The sequence below is a fragment of the Triticum dicoccoides genome, chromosome 7A (genome assembly GCF_002162155.2).
Source record: "Triticum dicoccoides isolate Atlit2015 ecotype Zavitan chromosome 7A, WEW_v2.0, whole genome shotgun sequence".
NCBI lineage: Eukaryota > Viridiplantae > Streptophyta > Magnoliopsida > Poales > Poaceae > Triticum > Triticum dicoccoides.
The window spans coordinates 439,133,024-439,155,665 of NC_041392.1; the positions used below are offsets into that span (position 1 = coordinate 439,133,024).

At 49.2% G+C, this 22,642-nt stretch overlaps 2 protein-coding genes across 2 annotated transcripts; one reads left to right on the forward strand and one right to left on the reverse strand.

The window, feature by feature from the left end:
* Positions 1–9,929: 9,929 nt before the first annotated feature.
* LOC119332385 (leucine-rich repeat receptor-like protein kinase TDR) lies at positions 9,930–13,555 on the reverse strand. The gene is made up of 2 exons (XM_037605570.1): positions 10,584–13,555; positions 9,930–10,499 (listed from the first exon to the last, which is right to left on the reverse strand). The coding sequence occupies exons 1-2, from the start codon at positions 13,441–13,443 to the stop codon at positions 10,138–10,140; spliced, it is 3,222 nt and encodes a 1,073-aa protein (XP_037461467.1). The 5' UTR covers positions 13,444–13,555; the 3' UTR covers positions 9,930–10,137.
* A 4,077-nt stretch (positions 13,556–17,632) lies between these two features.
* Positions 17,633–20,696, forward strand: LOC119328634. Its single transcript, XM_037601612.1, has 2 exons — positions 17,633–18,515; positions 20,532–20,696. The coding sequence occupies exons 1-2, from the start codon at positions 18,147–18,149 to the stop codon at positions 20,574–20,576; spliced, it is 414 nt and encodes a 137-aa protein (XP_037457509.1). The 5' UTR covers positions 17,633–18,146; the 3' UTR covers positions 20,577–20,696.
* The last annotated feature ends 1,946 nt before the right edge of the window (positions 20,697–22,642 follow it).

The window sequence follows — 22,642 nt, forward strand, 5'->3', positions numbered from 1 at the left end:
CATTCGGAATAGTGGGAGTATCATAAGAGACCCGAATACTATAAATTGTTTCCACATTAAAAGAGTAATGTTCAGAAAAGGGGTAATCATAATCATGACAAGTTTTATAAATATAATCACTACTTCTATAGCATAAGTATCATCACAATAATCATCATAGGTAGGAGGCATGCTATCATAATCAAACCAGCATACCAAAGATAGCAGTGGTCATGGCATGCACGTGCCGCTTTATGCTGGTTAGTTCATCCGCCACCGGTTTGAGTGCAGCCTCGGCATCTTCTACTCGTTTGATTAAAGCGGATTTTTCAGTGGCCCAATCCGCCTGCTTCTTCTTGAAGCTCTCCTTAAGCTGTTCCATGGCGCTTAAAGCGCTGGTTAATTCCTCTTTTGCTTTGGAGGTTTCAGCTTGTTGGGATTTCAGATTATCTTGGAGGTCGGTGACTTGGCTTTCTTTCGTCTTCAGCTCAGCCTGCATGCAGACAGTTATATGATTCAGCAAAACGGTACAAGGACTGAAGTAACAACCACATAACAAGTTATGCACTTGGCACTTGGGGGCTAATGCATATTCGATCTTCATCTTTCAATTGCTTGCAAAGTCCCAAGATCAATACAAGTATTCAACTTGGCACTTGGGGGCTAATGGCTATTTGCTCGTATATATTCTAATGTGGCGATCTCAATTACTTAAAGTCCCGGTTTAACTACACTAAGTTGAACCGGCCCTTGGGGACTACACCAGCGAATTTCAAAGCATTAAGATTTGTATTAGTAAGTCCCGGTTTGAAAGAAGATTACAAACCGGTCCTCAGGGGCTAGGAGCGCCAACAAGAATTGAAATATACAAACAGGAAAGAGCATATGGAAGTTACCTCATATTTATCTTTCATCATATTTACCAGACCGGCTTCATAGTCACGACTGGTATACAGCCGGTTCAGGTAGCCGGAATGGATTTCTTGGGCGTTCAGAGTAGCATAAGTCGCCAGATCAGCATTCCACTTGCCTTTGCCAAAGGTAGCAAATTCCTCCTTGGCAGAATGTTTGGACAAAGCGACAAGATTGCTTGGCTCTGTATGGCCAATGCCAGTAATGACGACCTCATCATTCTTGGTATCGCCGGTTTGCACTGGGGCTGTTGGCTTGTCAGTAGGCTTTGTTGGACCGGTGGATTTCTCAATCCGGATAGAGCTTGTGGGCTGATTGACAGGACTTGAGGTATCAATAGGACTCTCTTCAGCAATAAGATCGTCGTCTTGCTACGGCGGATCATTGGGTATATCCTCAGGAATAGCCGCTTCAAAATCTGGTGTTTTGCCCCGGTTCAAAGACGACATCTTCTTTGGCCGCTTTGTCCAGACGAGCCTTCTTGCTTGGCCTAGGCTTGGCCCTGAAAGGAATAACAAAATCAAATACATCATATGTTCCAAGGCGATGTGCTGCAAATATTATGATAAGTGTAGCTTACCCAAGCACCGTTTTGAGCGGTGGCAGCTGAGTAGCCGATGACTTGCCAGAAGATGAATGGGAAGTAACCTGGTAATCGGAGTCAGATGGATTAAGAGGTTGACGAAAGCAGCCCGCTTTAGGACAAGCACTGACAAGCAAATTAGAGACCTCTGAACGGCATTTCCGAACCGGACTGTTCTGTAAACCGGCGGAGGTAATTACCTGGCCGCTGTGCCGGGTTGTGCGACGAGCTTCGTGCTGTTGGGTCTTCATAAGAAATTTGGGATCCAAATAAGCAAGAGGATGAGAAAATTTAACTTTCAGGTTTGCCTGACGGATTTTTAGTGAAGGCAAAGGTTCTGAATCGGAAGAGAGAATAATTACCTCTGCAACATCAGCATGGCTGGCTTCGGCATCATCCTGACAAATATCATCATCAATGAGACGCATGAAGAATAAGCCAAGTGAGTCAAGCCCTACCTCAAGGTCCGGATTATCCACATCATCATTAGGAGCCGGGTTAGAGGATGCAGTGGTTCTTTTCCTGTGGGCAGTCTTCTTCACAGCTTTAGTCTTTTGCCGGGTTGCTCTTTCTGGTTTGTCTAGTTTTTCTGGTTTCTCCTGCGGTAGTTTCTTGCTCCAAAACGGGTCATTGCCCTGGTTACACAGACACTGATATTAAACAATGACCAGATATATCAATAGCAGATTTAGCAAAAAGAAAAATCAAACTCTTACAGCTGGCGGTTTGTTGGTGGCACAGAAGGGAAGCAGGCCGGTTTTAGCACAGATGTGTTCCAGTTCATTCAGCATCTTATACACAGCCTCTGTGATTTCTTCATTGGTGAGCTGGATGTTGGAATGTCGCAGTGGGTCATCAACACTGCCAGTATACTCACACATCAAACCGGAGCGCTGACTAAGGGGCAGTATGCTCCATGATATCCAACAGCGGGCGAGATCAACCCCTGTTAAACCGCTGGCCATAAAGGCTCTGAGCTTCGACAGTTGAGGAGCATATTTGCTTCTCTCCTGGGCAGTCAATCTTTGCGGAAAGGGGTGTGTATTGCCGAGCCGCTCCGGACGAAAGCCAGGCAAGGGATTTTCACCAGCAGGGGAGGTGTCTTTGCAATAGAACCATGTTTGATTCCACTCTTTGGGGTGGCTGTGCAGTTTGGCGTGAGGGTATGTGACCTCTTTCCTTTTCTGAATCGCCACGCCACCCAACTCCGTATTGGAGCCGTCGGTAAACTCAGTACGACGGTTTAGATGGAAACAGTCTCTGAACAATTCCACTGTGGGTTCCTCTTGAAAGAACGCCTCACAGAGCTTGGAAGTGATACATGTTTGTAACAGAGTTGGGGCCAGTATCTTGTGGATGGAGTTGAAAATCGGCTAACACGTCCCGGTAAAATTTAGAACCGGGCGGCTTAAAGCCCCGGGCTAAGTGATCTACGAAAACGACGACCTCTCCTTCTTGAGGTGTGGGAGGGCATTCTTTGCCAGGAGCCCTCCAATGGATGGTATCTTTGCTGCCTAAGGCGCCGATCAGGACTAAATCGTGCAGTTGAGCCTCTGTGACGCGAGAAGGAACCAGTTGCACTCATATACTTGCTTGGCCATGATGAAATCTACAAGGTAGATGATCCCGGTTCAAAAATGCATTGATTAAGGTACAGTGGTATGAGCAATGTTAAACCGGAGACTGACCTATCTAAACCGGAGTTTTATGAAGCAACAACAACTGGCGGTTCAACAAGGGGACTAATGGTATATACCGGTTTGGCAATTTTTTCTAAAAAGTTAAACCGTCTGATCTAAGCATTGAAACAGCTGAGATTGCGGATGGATAAGTATGCAGAAACATATTTCACAAGATTTCTCTACAGCGTTGGATCTGAAGCAAGTTCAGAAAATAAGAAAAATATTCAAAAGCTCAAAGCAGAACAGTATTGAATCAATGGCAGAAATATATGTGAGATCTATGGTCTTGGGCATGAAACTAAAGGCGGATACTAAAAGCTACCGCTACACAGAGCAGGGGTTCACAGATGCATCTAGGAGCTAGTATATGAACACGAACAGGTGATGAACACTGCAAGAACACAAAACCCTAGAACAGATCTGTGTTGAGAAGAGCAGAAGGCTTACCAGAGTTGAGGAAGACGCGAAAGGTTGTCGCGGTGCTCTGGTGCGTTCAGGTTGATGCAGCGGCCAAGGTTGGTGCAGAAGTTGACGGCGGCGGCGGAGCTCTGAGACTGGCGACGCGAGGAAGACGAAGAAGAAAGGCATGAAGGGGAGAAAAGAAATGACCCTTCGGTCCTATTTATAAGGCAAAAGGACATGTGTCAGGCGCGACTATCAAGGGGCCACAAAACGGAGCTGTCGCCTCGATTTTCACAGATCTATTAAACAAGGAAGCATAATGGATAAGCTTCGTTATGACAGGTGACGTCACTCCAGTTTACAGCAATCAGAGAAGATGACATCATGGTGGTTTACCAATTTGTGAGAAGATGTTGAAGATGAAGATTTTTGCTAAAGGATTGACTTGAACATGTTCAAATCAATCTGGGGCCTAATGTTGGGGATATTATTACTGGGCGTAAACTGGCCTGTCTGGGCCGGATTAACTTCATCAGTAGTTAAGATGTTAAAGCCCAAGAAGGCAGATGAGGGCTCAAGGCCCATGGTCGGTTCAAGGCCTGTAGCCGTAAACCGGCGTTAGTAGTTAACTTGTATTGTAAGTTAGGAATAAATAGAGATCAAACCGGACACATCTATGAGCCGGTATTGGGACTCTGTGAACCGACGGGCATCACCCGTGTATATAAGGGGACGACCCGGCGGCGGTTCAAGGACGACAGACAACAACTCGAGACATGGGCGAAGCTTGTTTGCTCCCTAGTCATCGAAACCCCATCAATTCCATCACAACTAGACGTAGGCTTTTACCTTCATCAAAGGGGCCGAACTAGTATAAACTCTCTTGCGTCCCTGTGTCCGCTTTAACCCCTTCAAGCTAACCCGTCGCGATGGCTCCACGACTAAGTCCTTTCTCTAAGACATCTGCCGTGACAAAACCACGACAATATGCATCACACGATCTCAGATTCATCTATTCAACCAACACATAGAACCTCAAAGAGTGCCCCAAAGTTTCTACCGGAGAGTCAAGACGAAAACGTGCGCCAACCCCTATGCATAGGTTCATGGGCGGAACCCGCAAGTTGATCACCAAAACATACATCAAGTGAATCACGTGATATCCCATTGTCACCACAGATACGCACGACAATACATACATCAAGTGTTCTCTAATCTTTAAAGACTCAATCCGATAAGATAACTTCAAAGGGGACACTCAATCCATTACAAGAGAGTAGAGGGGGAGAAACATCATAAGATCCAACTATAATAGCAAAGCTCGCGATACATCAAGATCGTACCACCTCAAGAACACGAGAGAGAGAGAGAGAGAGAGAGAGATCAAACAAATAGCTACTGGTACATACCCTCAGCCCTGAGGGAGAACTACTCCCTCCTTGTCATGGAGAGCACCGGGATGATGAAGATGGCCACCGGAGAGGGGTTGCCCCCTCCAACAGGGTGCTGGAACGGGTCTAGATTGGCTTTCGGTGGCTACGGAGGCTTCTGGCGGCGGAACTCCCGATATATTGTGCTCCTGGATGTTTTTAGGGTATATGGAGATATATAGGCGGAAGCAGTATGTCAGGGGAGCCACGAGGGGCCCATGAGGGTGGAGGGCGCGCCCAGGAGGGTGGGCGCCCCCCTACCTCGTGGCCTCCTCGAAAGCTTCCTTGACGTGGACTCCAAGTCTCCCGGGTTGCTTTCCTTCCAAAAATAAGTTCCGTGAAGTTTCAGGTCAACTGGACTCTGTTTGATTTTCCTTTTCTGCGATACTCTAAAACAAGGAAAAAACAGAAAGTGGCGCTGGGATCTGGGTTAATAGGTTAGTCCCAAAAATCATATAAGATAGCATATAAATGCATATAAAACATCCAAGGTTGATAATATAATAGCATGGAACAATCAAAAATTATAGATACGTTGGAGACGTATCACTCATACACATAGACATACTCTAATTAGACTCCTGAGTTATCATTTGATCCTCTATTCGGCTTTTCTTCACGAACGCCGAACAGAGCATCAGGGGCTACTATCTATGCGGTAATATTTTCTTATATTTTGAGTGCTTACCTCAAAGCCTGTTAGGAGGCCGGCGCAAGCTTTGGTCAGTCCGTTTTTGGCAGACTGAACCTTCTCGACCACCGCACTTATGATAGTGTGGTGCTCTTCTGTGAGGGAAGCGTTGCGAAGCGCTTCCAGCAGGGTGTCTGGTGCTTCTGGTTGGACAGAGGACACCGTCATGGATGGTTGGCCCCCCTTAATGGGGGACCGCCTGCCGGGGTCCGGAACCATCGAAGGTTCCGGCGTAGTGTCCGGCTGGGGCCCGAACTTGAAGCCCATAGGAGCCTCGCTCCCTTGGTACCCAGGGTCCAGGAGGTCGCCGTGAGGCGCCCCAGGATCACCTTCCCTTGGCTCGGTGCCTTTTGAGACAACACCTCGGCGTTGTCCGTAGGGCGAGGGGTGGAAGCCGTCGGAGGAGAAATGCTGTTCATATCCGACGAGTCCAAAGAGCCGCTCGACGAGGGTACGTCGAGATGAGCTCGGTACGGACTGCATAATCATGTTCGGCATGAGGAAAGGCAGTACAATAAAACATACCATAAAGCACTATGGTGTCCGGACACTTACGACTTCGCCAGGGGCTTGTCCCTGGGTAGCCACTCGTCGCCGATGTCGGCGGCCGTCGTGGCACAGTCCGGAGGGAGGGTCTTTCCCTTATTGGACCCTTCGGCCTCTCCGGATGGGTCGGCCTTCCTTTTCTTGTCTCCCCCGGCTGGGGGGGGGAGAGCTTTTCTCCTCCTCCTTGTTTCCGTGGGAGGAGTGGGCGTCGGAGTCATCGAACGACGAGCCCGATGTAACCTTGCGCCGGAGACCCCTTCGGGTGCCCGTGGCCTTCTTCTTGGCCTTGTTTTCCGGAACCTCGTAAGGTGCCGGAGTCAGCATCTTCATTAGAAGAGCATCTGCAGGATCTTCGGGCAGGGTGGCTGGGTAATCAAGCTGCTCCTCTATCTCTATCCAGTCCTGTTAATGACATGAAAGCTTAGATCCAGCACATAACTAAACCAGGGCGAATAAATACCCTGAGAGATATAAAAGCCTACCGGATGGGCGCGGTGCTTTGCGCTGAGTCTGCGGTCCTCGGTAAGGGGGGGAGGCATCTCGGTGCCCTTGAACAGCACCCTCCAGACATCCTCATGCGTCGTGTCGTAGAGCTCTCGCAGCATCTGGTGCTTGGCCGAGTCGAACTCCCACAAAACAAATGCCCGTCGTTGACACGGAAGGATCCGGCGGAAGAGCATAACCTGGACCATGTTGACGAGCTTGATTTTTTGTTCGTCATGTTCTGGATGCAGGTCTGGAGTCCGGTCAGCTCTACCGCGGAACCCCAGGACAGGCCCTTCTTTTCCCAGGAGGTGAGCCTCATGGGTATTCCGCATCGAGATTTGGGGGCCGCCGCCCAGTTGGAGTCGCGCGGCTCGGTGATGTAGAACCACCCCGATTGCCACCCCTTTATGGTATCCACGTAGGTGCCCTCGAGCCAGGTGACATTAGACATCTTGCCCACCATGGCGCCTCGGCACTCTGCTTGCTGGCCACCCACCACCTTCGGTTTGACATTGAAGGTCTCCAGCCATAGGCCGAAGTAGGGCCTGATGCGGAGGAAGGCCTCTCACACGATGATAAACGCCGAGATGTTGAGGATGAAATTGGGGGTCAGATCATGAAAATCCAGCCCGTAGTAGAACATGAGCCCGCGGACAAACGGGTGGAGAGGAAATCCCAGTCTGCGGACGAAATGGGTAAGAAAAACTACCCTCTCACGGGGTTCGAGCATGGGGACGATCTGCCCCGCATTCGGCAGCCGGTGCACGATATCCGCGGCCAAGTATCCGGCTTCCCGTAACTTTTTGATGGTCTCCTCCGTGACGGAGGAGAACCATCCACTTGCCTCCTGCTCCGGACATGATTGAAGTGGTTCGAGAAGAAGAACGCGAGCTTGGGCGCTAGAGCTCGAGTGTGCGGGAATGGGTAAGCGAGAAGGAAGAAGGCGTGGGTGAAAAAAGTAAATCTTTGTCCCTTTATAAGGGCGGAGGAGGCGATGAGTCTCCCCACTTGCTTGGCAAAAACCGCTTATTCCCCTGGCGCCATAATTGATGGCGCGGTTGGGTTACCCACGCCCGTATTGATGAGAATCCCGTGATAAGGGAAACACGATCTCTGCTTTGACAAGACGTATTGAGAAAATCGCCTCGCGATATGTGCGGAGATGGTTGAGAAAAGTTGTTCGAATAATAACCGGGCCATGGTGTGATGTCATGCTGTCAAAACGTGTCAGTAGATTAGATTTGTGGAAATATTATTCTTTCTACGGTGGTATGTGGAACTTATTTTGCAGGGTCGGACATTATCCTCATATTCAAACTCTTCCATGGTGTATTCGGAGGAGGAACGCGCCTTGCAATGCCGAAGACAATACTGCGCGCCGGACTCATCGTCATTGAAGCCTAGTTCAAGGGCTACTAAGGGAGTCCTGGATTAGGGGGTCTCCGGACAGCCGGACTATATCCTTTGGCCGGACTGTTGGACTATGAAGATACGAGATTGAAGACTTTGTCCCGTGTCCGGATGGGACTCTACTTGGCGTGGAAGGCAAGCTAGGCAATGCGGATATGTATATCTCCTCCTTTATAACCGACCTTGTGTAACCCTAGCCCCCTCCGGTGCCTATATAAACCAGAGGGTTTTAGTCCGTAGGACAACATACAATCATACCGTAGGCTAGCTTTTAGGGTTTAGCCTCTCTGATCTCGTGGTAGATCAACTCTTGTAATACTCATATCATCAAGAACAATCAAGCAGGACGTAGGGTATTACCTCCATCAAGAGGGCCCGAACCTGGGTAAACATCATGTCCCCTGCCTCCTGTTACCATCCGCCTTAGACGCACAGTTCGGGACCCCCTACTCGAGATCCGCCGGTTTTGACACCGACAGCGGGGCTCGCGCTCTAAGTCCACAACCTTCGTGTCGGATTGTCCTATTTTTCGTTGATTAGGGTCTTGTGACCAGTTATAACACACACAAAGAGGATATATAGTTCAGATGGAATCACCCCTTTGTAGAAAAGCTAGGGGTAGACGTTTCTGGGCTTACCAAACAGGGGACTCATAAAATCGCGTGAATTGGGTCAGAACAACTTATCCTTTTGCGTGTTATACTAATATGGGTACGCTATAGGGTGTGAACAGGCTAAGGTAACACCATAACTTTAAAGTGGACATAAATTGAGGGCATCGAAAGTGCAATTAAAACTAGCCGGGAGAGAATGGGTGAGCAAGAGAGGGGAAAGAAATAAAATACAAAATAAGTAAACATGAATGCAATGGAAATATCAAAAAGTCAAATTTGCATATCCAATAAAGTTTTGCAAAAATAGGTAGACTGTAAGCTGATTACTTTATATCGGCCACTCGACTTACATTTAGTGTAAGTCGAGAACCGTTATGACCACACTCGGCTTATAGGGTACGACACCATAGCACAGTCAACCACCTCTGTGATGGCCACATGGTAGGGAACTGTAATGAGTCTTTCTGTAAGCTGGGGTCTTTCTCGGGTATATGTCAAGGAGCATATGTAAGCTGAGTGTCGTTTAGAGCCCTACTCGGCTTATTGTTAGCTAAGTCACGTTTTCTTTTCTCTCGTGCGCTCTTTAGTTTGTACTCGTTTTACCCTAACCTAAGGCGAGGACGCGATAAAATACACTCGGCTTATACATTGACACTTGACGACGTGTGTTTTTCCTATAGTATTAGATAGAAATCAACGCCAGACTAGAATTCAACTGTCTTAAATTGAGAATTCAATGGACTAGCATGTAGCTGGTCCCTAACATTGGAGATATAGAGTCATCCTGATGTAATCCTTCTTTGTTCGGAAGCAATGGACGTATGCACAGATTGGATGCGTATCATTAGATGGAAGCTTGTATCACTTTATGCAATATCCCTACATCCACGGGCCGGTATGGAAATTTCCTAACTAATCCCCTCCCCCCAATTTTGAGGGGTGGGCCCCTTCCTCCCCATGTCTCCATTCACAATCATTCACGTTTGTCATTGCGGTAACATGATTGCTAAATCTTAGGTGACTGAGACTTTGCTATATTCTTGAGATCTTATGTGAAGACCCATATATATATTTTCTTTTAGATTTTTTTCTTATTTTTATATGTTCTGATACTTGATTGAGACTTGATTAAGTCTCAGTCGAATGAGAACTAACCACACCCTTACATCAAACCCGTAATTAACATTACTAGCATTGCACATAAACCACATCCTTTATCGAGAGGGCAAATACAATACCACGGTGATACTGACACGAACGCTTGAATACAAACGGTTAAAGCTCACTCAGGGCATTGGTAGTATGGTACACAAAATGCACATGACACGAGCGCTGTTTTGTGAGTTAACTACGCGGTACACCGTACAGCTAGCACGTAATTTGTGCCGGAGCCCATCACCATCTACGGCACTAGCTTCTTCGCCGCCGGTTTCCGGCTGGGCTTGGGCCTGGCCTCCTGCAGCATGGACAGCACGTCCCTCATCGACGGCCTGTCCTGCGGGCACCGGCTCGTGCACAGCAGCGCCACCCGCAGCACCAGCGCCATTTCCTCCCGCGCCGGCTCGCTGTTGCTGCTAACGTGCTCCATCACGTCGCGCAAGCCGCCGCCGCCGCCGGCGACCTTGGATCTCACCCAGTCCACAATGTTGCTGCCCTCCCCGTACTCCGCCTCCACCGACTTCCGCCCGGTAAGAATCTCCAGCAGCACCACGCCGTAGCTGTACACGTCGCTCTTCTCGTCCACGCGCAGTGTGTACGTGTACTCTGAGAAAAACACTGAGAGGTTAATGGCGACGACGACGGCATTGATCAGCATCGGTATCGAACCATGCGCGAGTCTTTGCTCACCTGGTGCGATGTAGCCGCAGGAGCCGGCAACGACGGACATTGGCGCGGCGCCCTGGAGAGCCTTGGCAACGCCGAAGTCGGCCACGCGGGCCTCCATGTCGGCGTCGAGGAGGATGTTGCTGGGCTTGAGGTCGCGGTGCGCCACCGCGGGCAGGCAGTCGTGGTGGAGGTAGCTCACGCCCTGCGCCACGCCCACGGCGATTCTGTACCGCGCGTCCCACTCCGGCCGCGCCTTCGGCGTCTTTCCCGCGGTGGCGCCGTGAAGGAGCTCGTCGAGGCTGCCGTTGGGCATATACTCGTAGAGCAGCATCGTCGTCTCGCCGTTTGTGCACCACCCGAGCAGCCGAACGATGTTGCGGTGGCGCAGGTGGCCGAGCATCTCCACCTCGGCGAGCACCCTCTCATTGCCGTCGCCGCCGTCTTGTGTGTCCATTTGCATCGCCGCGTGATCTGCGGCTGTCTCCTTTTGCGCCGGGGCTTGCCATAGCTTCTTCACGGCGATGACCTCGCCATTGGGCATCTTCGCCCGGTACACCGTTCCCGACGACCCGGCGCCGACGATGCCGTCGCTCCCCTCGACACACCGTGCCACGTCGTCCGCTGTGAAGCTCAGCCTCTGGAACGCGGTCATCCTCCACGGCCCGACGACTACGTTAGGGCGTGCCCCTCCCGCTCCGCCACTGCTCGCCGCCACCGAGTCGTCCTCCAGACACTGCAGCCAGCGCGCGGTGAGCGCCAGCACCACCATCCCGGCGAACGCCACTGCCACGGCCGACACCCACATTGCAGCGGTGCGCCACGCTGAACCGCCCTCGCCGTGGTTGGGCGACCCGGAGGGCGTCCCAACCGGTGCTAAATGGTTGAAAGACACGTCGAAGGTCTCCAGCGTAGTACAGTTGGCGACGCCCGGCGGGATGCTGCCGGTGAGGGCGTTCCAGGAGAGGTCCACCTCGGTGACCGACGGCAGCGCCGCGAGCACCGCTGGGATCTCGCCACTCAGGTTGTTGTGCTGCAGCCTCAAGCTCACCAGCCGCTTGCAGCTGCCAATGTCACCGGGGACCGCGCCGCTCAGCTCATTCCAGGCCAGCTCCAGCCTGTACAAGTTTGCGCACCCGGAGGTGCCAAACGGCGGGATTTCGCCGTCCAGAGCGCACTTGCTCGCCGCCAAGACTTGAAGCTTCGCTGCCCGCCACGTATTGCTAGGAAGCGTACCGCCGATCGGGTTGCCGGAGACGTTGAGGTACTCGAGGCTCGGGGAAATGACCAGATCAGCCGGAATGCCGCCGGTGAGCTCGTTGGAGCTCAAGTCCATGTACGTCAGGTTCTGCACCGCGCCGAAGCCGGACGGAATCGTGCCGGAGAGCCGGTTGGACTCGAGCCGAACACGCCACAGCGACGAGCAGTTGGCGAGGCTCGCCGGGATGGCGGAGTCAAATCGGTTGGCGAAGAGTATGAGGCGGAGGAGACGGTGACCGGTGCAGAGTCCCGACGGGATCGGGCCGGAGAGGGAGTTGGTCGACACGTCCAGGCGAACGAGCCGCCCGCTCGTACCGAGCGACTCCGGCAGCCTCCCGACGAGTGAGTTGTTCCACAGTTGCAGCACCTCGAGGTTGGGAAGCTCACCGATCGTCGCCGGGATCGTGCCGGAGAGGAAGTTGCTCATGAGGTTCAGCGTCGTGAGATTCGCGAGCTCTCCGAGACCGGCTGGGATAGCTCCGGCGAGCTGGTTGTCCGACAGGTCAAGAACCTGCAGCGCTTGGAGGCGCGACCACGGCGAAGGTATCGCGCCGGCTAGCCTGTTCTTGAACAGAAACAGAAATTCGAGCCGCGCGAGCCCGCCGAGCTCCGGCGGAAGCGGGCCGGACACGTTTGCCGCGGCGATGTCGAGGTACTGCAGCTGCTTTAGCCCACCAAACTCCGCTGGTATGCTACCATTGTAGCCATTATACCCGATCTCAAGGTGTTTGAGCAGCGTGAGCTCGCCAAGCTCCCTCGGCAGCCGCCCCGAAAGGGCGTTCCCGGCGAGGTGCAGGAAGCGTAGCTGCGGAAGCTGCCCAACCTCGACCGGAATGCTCCCATTGAAGAAACTGCCCCCGAGGTTGAGGTGCTCGAGCCTCTGGAGCTCCCCGATGCCGCGGGGAAGCTGGCCCACGAAGCAGTTGCTGTAGGCGTCGAGGACGGCGAGGGAGCCGAGCCGGGCAATGCCGTCGGGGAAGGTGGAGTTGAAGAAGTTGTGGCTGATGTCAAGCTTCACAAGACGACGGAGCAAGAACACCGCTGGCGGGAGCTCCCCCGTGAAGGCGTTCCAGCTGAGGTTGAGCGAAGCCAGCGTCGGCGCGAGCAGCGCGGCGGCCGTGGGGGAGACGGTGCCGGATAGGTTGCGGCGAGACAGATCGACCCCGACGACGTCGCCGGTGGCCGCGTCACACACGACACCAGGCCATGCGCACCACGGAGGGGAGAGCGACCGGGTGGCGCCTGAGGAGGCCGCCGCGGCGTACGTCCATGGACTGAGCGCGCCGGCCGGGTCGTTCATGGAGGACTTGAGAGAGAGAAGCGCGAGCAGAGGGAGCGGCGCCGACGACGCGGCGGTGATGGTGAGGAGCGGGAGCAGAAGCAGGAGGCCATGGAAGGGGACCTGCGCGGCCATGATGGTGGAGGTGTCGGCGGTGTGAGGAGGGGAGGCGATGGTAAAATGGAGGAAGGAAAGGTAATGGCGGCGTTGCACTGGTGCATGCACATCATGATGAGAGGCTCGGAAGGAGGAGGAGGTGGTGGTGGAGGACAGGGAGAGTGGAGTGGAGAAGAGAGAGCGCGCGGTGGTGATGATGGCCATGGTCGGGCGGGCCTGGCTTTGCATGCAAGAAAGAGACGACTTTGCCTGCTGCTGGAGCAGCAGCCGCCATAGCTCTAGCTTTTTTCATGTGCCATACACATACCGCGCCAACTTGCGAGTGGTTATGGTGGTCTTATGGTTACTATGCCGCGCCAACTTGCCAGTGGTTATGGTGCTCTTATGGTTACTACACCTCTTGAGGCAGTCTTGCGTTTCAATCTTATCTAAACGCATTAGGATGGCTATTTGGGATCCTGATCTTAGCTTGATTATGCATTCAGTGAGCCATGTACATCAACATTAGCATATTTTAGTAGGAGAAGATTAATTCAAAGATACAAATAGGCTTACTAACATATTCATAATCAATTTGTACTGTATCATAATGTGAGGACTATATAACCCATCAATCAATAATATGACAAACATTTTAAATTGCCTTGCATAACAGAGTTACAAATGATTCTCTGATGTATGGTCCCTTTTAATTCTAACTCACCAATTGTTGTCAAAACAAAAGGTTTCTTTGGAATACATAAGATTCACTAACAGGGACATTTGACCAAAAATCCTCCAAATATATGCATTAGACAACAAAAGTAGAAGCAGTGACACAAAATAGATATAAAGGACTAAGAGACTGCCTAACTGCACCACCTTCCAGTAGAACAAATGCCACCATGCCTCATTGGCATCATGACGAACACATCCTGACAGTGTAGTGTCCCCATCAGTGGCTCAACACCACGCCTCCCCACCTTGGTCATCTACACACCGCCACTGCTGTCCGGTCGAGCAGGATATGTGAAAGCCCTGTAATACTTGAAAATGAGTGAAGATATTCAGTAAGATTTTATATAACAAAGTTGAGTAGTTCACTGGTTGGCCATTGTGAATCTAATATTTTGATCATTCTACGCTTCATTTTAAGAGAAATATTATCAGAACTAATACCCACACAGCTAACAAGGCGATATTGTAGTTGATGTTTTAATGAAGAACATTGTAACTAGATTTTATTGCATATTTTAGAGTCCAGATAATGCAAGAGTAATGTTGGTCAGAACTCTTCCAGTCAGGTGTATCGATAATTTGTATTATTGTTTCTAATCAATAATACATTAGGCCAACCAACTTTGAGCTTGCAAGAACAGGAAATTAATATATGCTAGGTAGCTAGTCATCTAGCCAATTCATCAACACGCTAGTGAGGTAAGTGATCCCTAAATTCAAAGTTACAATTTTATATTGTCAACAAGACTTTTGCTTCAAGAGGGATATTCTAAGTTGCATCAAACCTTGAAGGCCTCGCCGGATACTAATTAGTACAGCGGTAGTATCAAGAAGCAGATGATATATTAGATCTAGGGATTTTGAAGGAAATATGCCCTAGAGGCAATAATAAAGTTGTTATTTATATTTCCTTATATCATGATAAATATTCATTATTCATGCTAGAATTGTATTAACCGGAAACTTAGTACACGTGTGGATACATAGACAAACAGAGTGTCACTAGTATGTCTCTACTAGACCAGCTCGTTAATCAAAGATGGTTAAGTTTTCTAGCCATGGACATGTGTTGTCATTTGATGAACGGGATCACATCATTAGAGAACAATGTGATGGACAAGACCCAGCCGTTAGCTTAGCACTATGATCGTTTAGTTTATTGCTATTGCTTTCTTCATGACTTATACATGTTCCTATGACTATGAGATTATGCAACTCCCAAATACCGGAGGAACACTTAGTGTGCTATCAAACGTCACAACGCAACTGGGTGATTATAAAGATGCTCTACAGGTGTCTCCGATGGTGTTTGTTGAGTTGGCATAGATTGAGATTAGGATTTGTCACTCCGATTGTCGGAGAGGTATCTCTGGAACCTCTCGGTAATGCACATCACTATAAGCCTTGCAAGCAATGTGACTAATGAGTTAGTTGCGGGATTTTGCATTACGGAACGAGTAAAGAAACTTGCCGGTAACGAGATTGAACTAGGTATTGAGATACCGACGATCGAATCTTGGGCAAGTAACATACCGATGACAAAGGAAACAACGTATATCGTTATGCGGTTTGACGGATAAAGATCTTCGTAGATATGTGGGAGCCAATATGAACATCCAGGTTCCGATATTGGTTATTGACCGGAGACGTGTCTCGGTCATGTCTACATAGTTCTCGAACCCGTATGGTCTGCACGCTTAATGTTTGGTGACGATCGGTATTATGAGTTTATGTGTACGATCGGTATTATGAGTTTATGTGTTTTGATGTACCGAAGGTAGTTCGGAGTCTCGGATATGATCACATACATGACGAGGAATCTCGAAATGGTCGAGACATAAAGATTGATATATTGGACGGCTATATTCAGACACCGGAAGTGTTCCGGGTGATTTCTAATGGGCCACATGGGCCTTAGTGGAGAGAGAGAGAGGGCCGGCCAGGGCAGGCCGTGTAACATCCCCAAAATTGGGTTATCAATTTTTGTGATGTTATTCCTTCCTGGCAATCATTCTTCAAAAAATCCTCCTGAGTTTGCTGGATGACTCTGATGATTCTTGTCATTTTCAACCTTTCGAAACCCTGCTCATGTATTTGTTAGTGGGAAAGACCTCATTTGCATCATCTCAACCTTCTCATTCCCTAATTCCAATTTTTTGGAATTTGGATATGCCCTTTGTGCATACAAAGGAGCCATCATTTTCCTTGATCTGTTGATCCTCCCAATTGTTCCCAGAGATCCTCCTATCGTTCTGATCCTTGGATGTGCAAAAATATTGCTAAGTCCCATGCAATATTTTTGAATTGTGATTTATTCATTTTCTTGTCTTTCTGAGGAATAAAATCCAAAGGCATAGCCAGCCATCTCCTAAATTCATGAGAATGGGTGGAGATGATATTTATGTCTAATCCTAGCCCTGGCAAAAATATTGGCCCTAGTTAAATAAGGAAAATTGCCTTTTCTTATTTAATGCCAATATTGCATTTATGACACTTTCTAAAGGAACTACCATTTTTATAGCTGAGAAAATTCCCACAAAAATTGTGGAGCTTTTCCTTGCTATATAATCACTAGTTCCATCCTTATCTCATGTTCCACAGATCAAAAATTGGGCACATGATCCAATGCAAGTTTCTGCCTTCTCTGAAATTTTGCAAAGGAAGTGATTTATTCCTAATTCCAATTGAGCTGCAATTTGGCAGGGTGATTAACATGGATAAATAACCCATGGATGCCAAATATGAGCTCAATCCATTCACCCTAGCTCCCTGTGAAATGTTTCAAAGTTTCTGACTAGAACACAACTTTGTGAAGGAAGTACCTTCATAGAGTTTCCAAATGGGATAAAACTTTTCCATCCTCTCAAGAATCTCAAATAATTAGCCTCCACCTAAATTCAGTTCATGTCATTGAACTATGTGAGCACGGGAGCAATTCTTGGTTTCTGTCAAAATTTCAGTTTGTGAAGCAAGTGTATTTTATCTTGCTCCATTATGGATGAAACATTTTCCAGACCTTCTCCTATCCATATGATCCATCTCCACAAAACTTTGGCTCATTTCAGTTAGCCATTTGCCTTGAGGAATTTTCTCAAGTTTTTGGACAGAGGGGATGTTTGTGAAACAAGTACATTTTGGCAAGTCCATTTGGTATGAGAGTTTTACAGCATCATGGTATGTCCAAATCATAAGGCTTTGCCAAGTTTTAGCTCAATTCATCACTCCTATTGAGTGCTTCTTCATGATTTAGTTTTTGGGTCAGATTTAGCAGTTGTACAGAAATTATGTTAAACACTTGCCCAAATGACCTCATAATTCCCAGGACCATAGTCCTTTCTACCCTAAGCCTATCAGACAACAAATTTACCTTTTAACCTCTCTGGTTTCCTCTTTAGGGTGTGGCCAAGTTTGCAACAGTAAACTTGTGGAGCTTGGTTTACTCATCTCAATTTGTCTCTGCCCGTTTCTTTACCGTAGTAACACTCTATCTTCGACGAACTACGCGGTAGACATGAGCTGGCATGAGTAAAACCTCCGGAGCGCGCCTTGTCCGTGGTGACCACGAGTGTAACCAGCCCAAAACGGTGGTCTAGCCACTGTTCTCGTCGGCAGCGCTGCTCCGACCGGCTCTAGCCTCGCCATTAATGTCCTACATCTCCCCCTCGATGTCGTCTTCCCCCTGGACCTCTTGCCCCCTCTGTTTTCTTCTCCGGCGAGCCGTGCCAACGACCGAACAGTGAGCGCCCGTGTGCACCGTCGCCTCGCTCCTCTGTCTTCTTCCTCCCTGAGCCTCCTTGGCATTGCGTTGCTCCATGAGCCTCTGCAGCTCGGCTGCTTCCTCCTCATCGCCTTCCCACCGCTTCCTGTGAGCCTTGGCCGCGCCTGCCGACACTGCGCCCCTCGCCGGCGCACGGACACGTCGCGTGCCGCGTGCCACCTCCTTCCCTCCTTCCCGAGCTCTTCCCGCGGCTATAAGTAGCCCTCCCGAGCCCTCATAGTCCACAACCCTCCCCAACCACTCGCAGCTTTCCCCCTCGCCTCAGAGCTCCCCATCCCCTCCAATGGCCGAAGGCCGCCGCCCAAATTCCCCTCGGCCAGTCCATGCTTGAAGCCCTCCCCCTCCCTTTCTTCCTCGTGCGCGGCATCCCCAAGAGCTCACGAAGCCGCTGTTGTCGTCCGTTCTGTCGGGAAGCTCTACTTGCGCCACCTCTTCCATGTCGAGCGCCGGCCGTGTCTTCCGAGACACGGCGCCGGCGCGGCAGGTCGCCCCGAGCCACCCTACTGCTACCTATAGGCGCGGCATGGAGTGGCGGAGCTCCCGCGCACATCGCCCGGCCCTCCCGTGCCGCCAGTCGCCGGCTCTGACGAGAGCCGCGGCGCTCCTCTGCCTCGGCGTCGCGACGGAGAAGAAGGACCAGGCGGGGGAGAGAGAAGATGCTGTGGGCCCCGCCTGTCATTGTCTTTGTGCTGACGTGGCGGGATCGCTGACTGGATTAAGTGGAGACGCCTTCCACAAAATTCGCTTTCCCCTGGAGAAAGCGTATCCTGCCGCGGCCTCGCGCTGGAAAGCGCTTTCCCCACGCGTAAGTGTATTCCTGGAGAGTGCGCTTTCAATCACCGAAAGCGTATTATTCCTCTTCTTCGGCCAGAAATACGTTTTCCTCTCCGGAAAATGTATTCTCAGAAAAGACACGTTCTGTTTAAACTACCAGAGACCTGTTTGTAGAAGTATTTTTACAGACTAGTCCCTGAGCTTTAAACGTCCGTATCTTTTTACCCGTGACTCCGATTGAGGTGATTCCAGTGCTCACGTTCTCTGTTCGTCGAGCTCTTTCTGTTGGTATCATTTTCATAATGTTTTCATACAGTGAAAATGACCATTTTGCCCTTGCCCGTAAACAGCCCCCTCCGAGAGAGAACTGTTTCCGGTAACTCTTTCCGCGGTCATTTCACACTTTTTCCCAGAGTATTTATCGACCCCCAGGCAAGCCAACCTCTTATCATGAGCCCTTAACTTGCATGTTGACTTTGCTTGCACCTCGTGTGTGTGTAGTTATAGTTGTTCCTTATCGTTTTCGTCTACAGTTATTCTGTTATGCTTATCATGCATGCTTATGTTTTCATGATATCTTTTGCCATGCTAATTAGAATGTTGTTGTTGATAATGCCATGTCACTACTCTACTTTATTTTCATGACATCGTTATAAAATGCTATGATGATTGTAATGCATCGTTGATATGCTAGTACTTGGTAATGTCATGTTCCTTATGTTATAGTTGTGCACTTGAGAAGTTTGATATTTTGTCCATCCATTTGTATGTTGCATGCTCATGGTTGCATTCATGTTAAATATGTTCATCATGATGGAGAAGACAATAATATGACTTAATAATAACAAAACTCCTCCGTCATCGATGGGATCGAGTCATAGTGCCACCAAATCGAACTTCTTCAGTGCAGCCACATTTTGCCTTTATGGGAAGGCCCTAATGCGATCTATTGTCGTGCGGCTCATGCCTCTCGCCGGTGCCTCCAAAGAGGGAAGGTTATGGGTGCGCACTACCCTGATCAGGTAGGCGGACATAAGCCTTGTGTGCCCGGGTTTGGAGTTGAGCTCATGTCCCCGTGTGGGACCATTTTGTTTGCCACGATGGTGGCCTTTTGCCACGACGGTGGCCGTTGGTGTCTTTGGTAGACACGGGGCCACCCAGGACTTAGCCCAACGGGGAGTCGGAGTGGCCGGGAGAGTGTCATGGCTGTAGGTCGGTTTTGTCGGAACGCCGTTGGTCCACCCAAATGGGAGGGCGAGGCCATGGGTTCCGTGGTGTGGGTAAAGTGCGCTACCTCTACAGAGTGTTTATAAAGCCTATCGATAGCAACATAGTTCGTAGTGCGTCACACTATCGGGTCTTGGTCGAAATGGAGGATAAACCTGAAATAATTAAGTTGATGAATGATGTGTAACAAATAATGTGGTGACTTGGACTATGAGATAGTCGTGAGAAGTCACGGCGATGTTTTGATATGATCACGAGACAAGGTCTCGGTGAGTGTTGAACTAAGTGTGGTTCCGTTTGTGATCCGTGAGTGATCACAGTTTGGTTACAAGGTAACTTGTTGAACCAAGTGTGGTTCCGTTTGTAATCCATGAGTGATCACCGTTCGGTTGCGAGGCAACCCGTTGGTAAGAGAGTCCGAGGGACTCGGTGCACAAGTTTGGTTGGATTGCATGAGTAATATGTTGTTGTTTGCATTTAAAGAACCATGGCAGAACATGAAATAGTTGCATAAAGTTAACATGCTATGTCTGCATTGGATATGACTGATAGTTTACATTCATCATAGTTTCATGTTGCCATGCCATGTTTTGATTGATATGTTAGAAGCATGTTTTGATATGCCATGTCATTGCCATGTTAGTAGATGCTATGATGTTGTTCAGGCTTAATTGATCTTTATCATGCCATGTTTAGTAATTGATATGAGATAGGTTGTTGCATGCACTTGGTTCTTGCTTTGTCTTCTGCTTGTTTGGATGCTATGTATTTGGTTGTCTTGCAAGTGCATCCAATGTACTGACCTGGTGTGTCATGCCAGTTTTGTAGGTCATACCCGAAGTGTTCGCTTGACCCGTCGTACTAGGCCATAACCTTGCCAGTCCTGTGAGTTGTGGAGCCCAGCCAGAGTTGTTATGCTGCCAAACCAAGACTTCCGCCGCCATTTAAATAGATTTTCGATGCCATTTAAATAGCCTTAGGAATATGCCAGATAATTGTATTCATCAATGATGTAATCTTCTATACATATATTTGATGACTATTCTTGTACCTGGAATGTTGTATTATGGACCTGTCGTGCGTCAGGTGTTATCCTGGGCTGACTTGCGAAGGCCCCCTGCTCCATGCGGATCGGGGTGCCACAGGACGCGCGCCCCTCCCCCTCTAGTACGAATTGGACTAGGGATGGGGGGCGGCGCCCCCCTTTCCTTCTCCCTTCTACTCCTTCCTTTCCCCCTCCTAGTAGGACTAGGAAAGGGGAGTCCTACTCCTACTAGGAGGAGGACTCCTCCTCTCAGGGCGCGCCACAAGGGCCGGCCGGCCTCCCCCTTGCTCCTTTATATACGGGGGCGGGGGGCACCCTAGAACACACAAGTTGATCATTGATCTCTTAGCCGTGTGAGGCGCCCCCCTCCACCATAATCCACCTTGGTCATATCATAGCGGTGCTTACGAGAAGCCTTGTTCCGGTAGCATCATCATCACCATCATCATGCCGTCGTGATGAAGAAACTCTCCCTCGACACTCTGCTGGATCATGAGTTCGTGGGACGTCACCGAGCCGAACGTGTGCAGACCGCGGAGGTGCCATACTTTCGGTACTAGGATTGGTCAATCGTGAAGACATACGACTACATCAACCGCGTTGTCATAACGCTTCCACTTACAGTCTACGAGGGTATGTGGACAACACTCACCCCTTTTGTTGCTATGCATCTCCATGATCTTGTGTGTGCGTAGGAAACTTTTGAAATTACTACATTTCCCAACAGTGGCATCCGAGCCAGGTTTATGCATAGATGTTATATGCACGATTAGAACACAAAGGAGTTGTGGGCGTGGGTATATACATATTGCTTGCCGTCACTAGTTGATTCTTGATTCGGCGTATTGTTGGGTGAAGTGTCCCAGAGTGACATTACGCGACGCTTACGCGAGAATGGTTCTACCGACGTGCTTCGCACACAGGTGGCTGGTGGGTGTCAGTTTCTCCAACTTTAGTTGAATCATATTCAATGAACATGGTTCTTTCGGAAGATCAAAAAGCAATCACTATACCGCGTTGTGGTTTTTGATGCGTAGGTAAGAACGGTTCTTGCTCGGCCTGTAGCAGCCATGTAAAACTTGCAATAACAAAGTAGAGGACATCTAAGTTGTTTTTGTAGGGCATGTTGTGATGTGATATGGTCAAGACATGATGCTAAATTTTATTGTATGAGATGATCATGTTTTGTAACAGAGTTATCAGCAACTGGCAGGAGCCATATGGTTGTCACTTTGTTGTATGAAATGCAACCGCCTTGTAATTGTTTTACTTTATCACTAAGCGGTAGCGATAGTCGTAGAAGCAATAGTTGGCGAGACGACAATGATGCTACGATGGAGATCAAGGTGTCGCGCTGGTGACGATGGTGATCATGATGGTGCTTTGGAGAGGGAGATCAAAGGCACAAGATGATGATGGCCATATCATATCACTTATATTGATTGCATGTGACGTTTATCCTTTATGCATCTTATTTTGCTTAGATCGACGGTAGCATTATAAGATGATCTCTCACTAAATTTCAAGGTACAAGTGTTCTCCCTGAGTATGCACCGTTGCGAAAGTTTGTCGTGCCGAGACACCACATGATCATCCAGTGTGATAAGCTCTACGTTCAAATACAACGGGTGCAATCCAGTTTTGCACATGCATAATACTCGGGTTAAACTTGACGGGCCTAGCATATGCAGATATGGCCTCAGAACACTGGAGACCGAAAGGTCGAGCATGAATCATATAGTAGATATGATCAACATAGTGATGTTCACCATTGAAAACTACTCCGTCTCACATGATGATCGGACATGGTTTAGTTGATTTGGATCACGTGATCATTTAGATGACTAGAGGGATGTCTATCTAAGTGGGAGTTCTTAAGTAATATG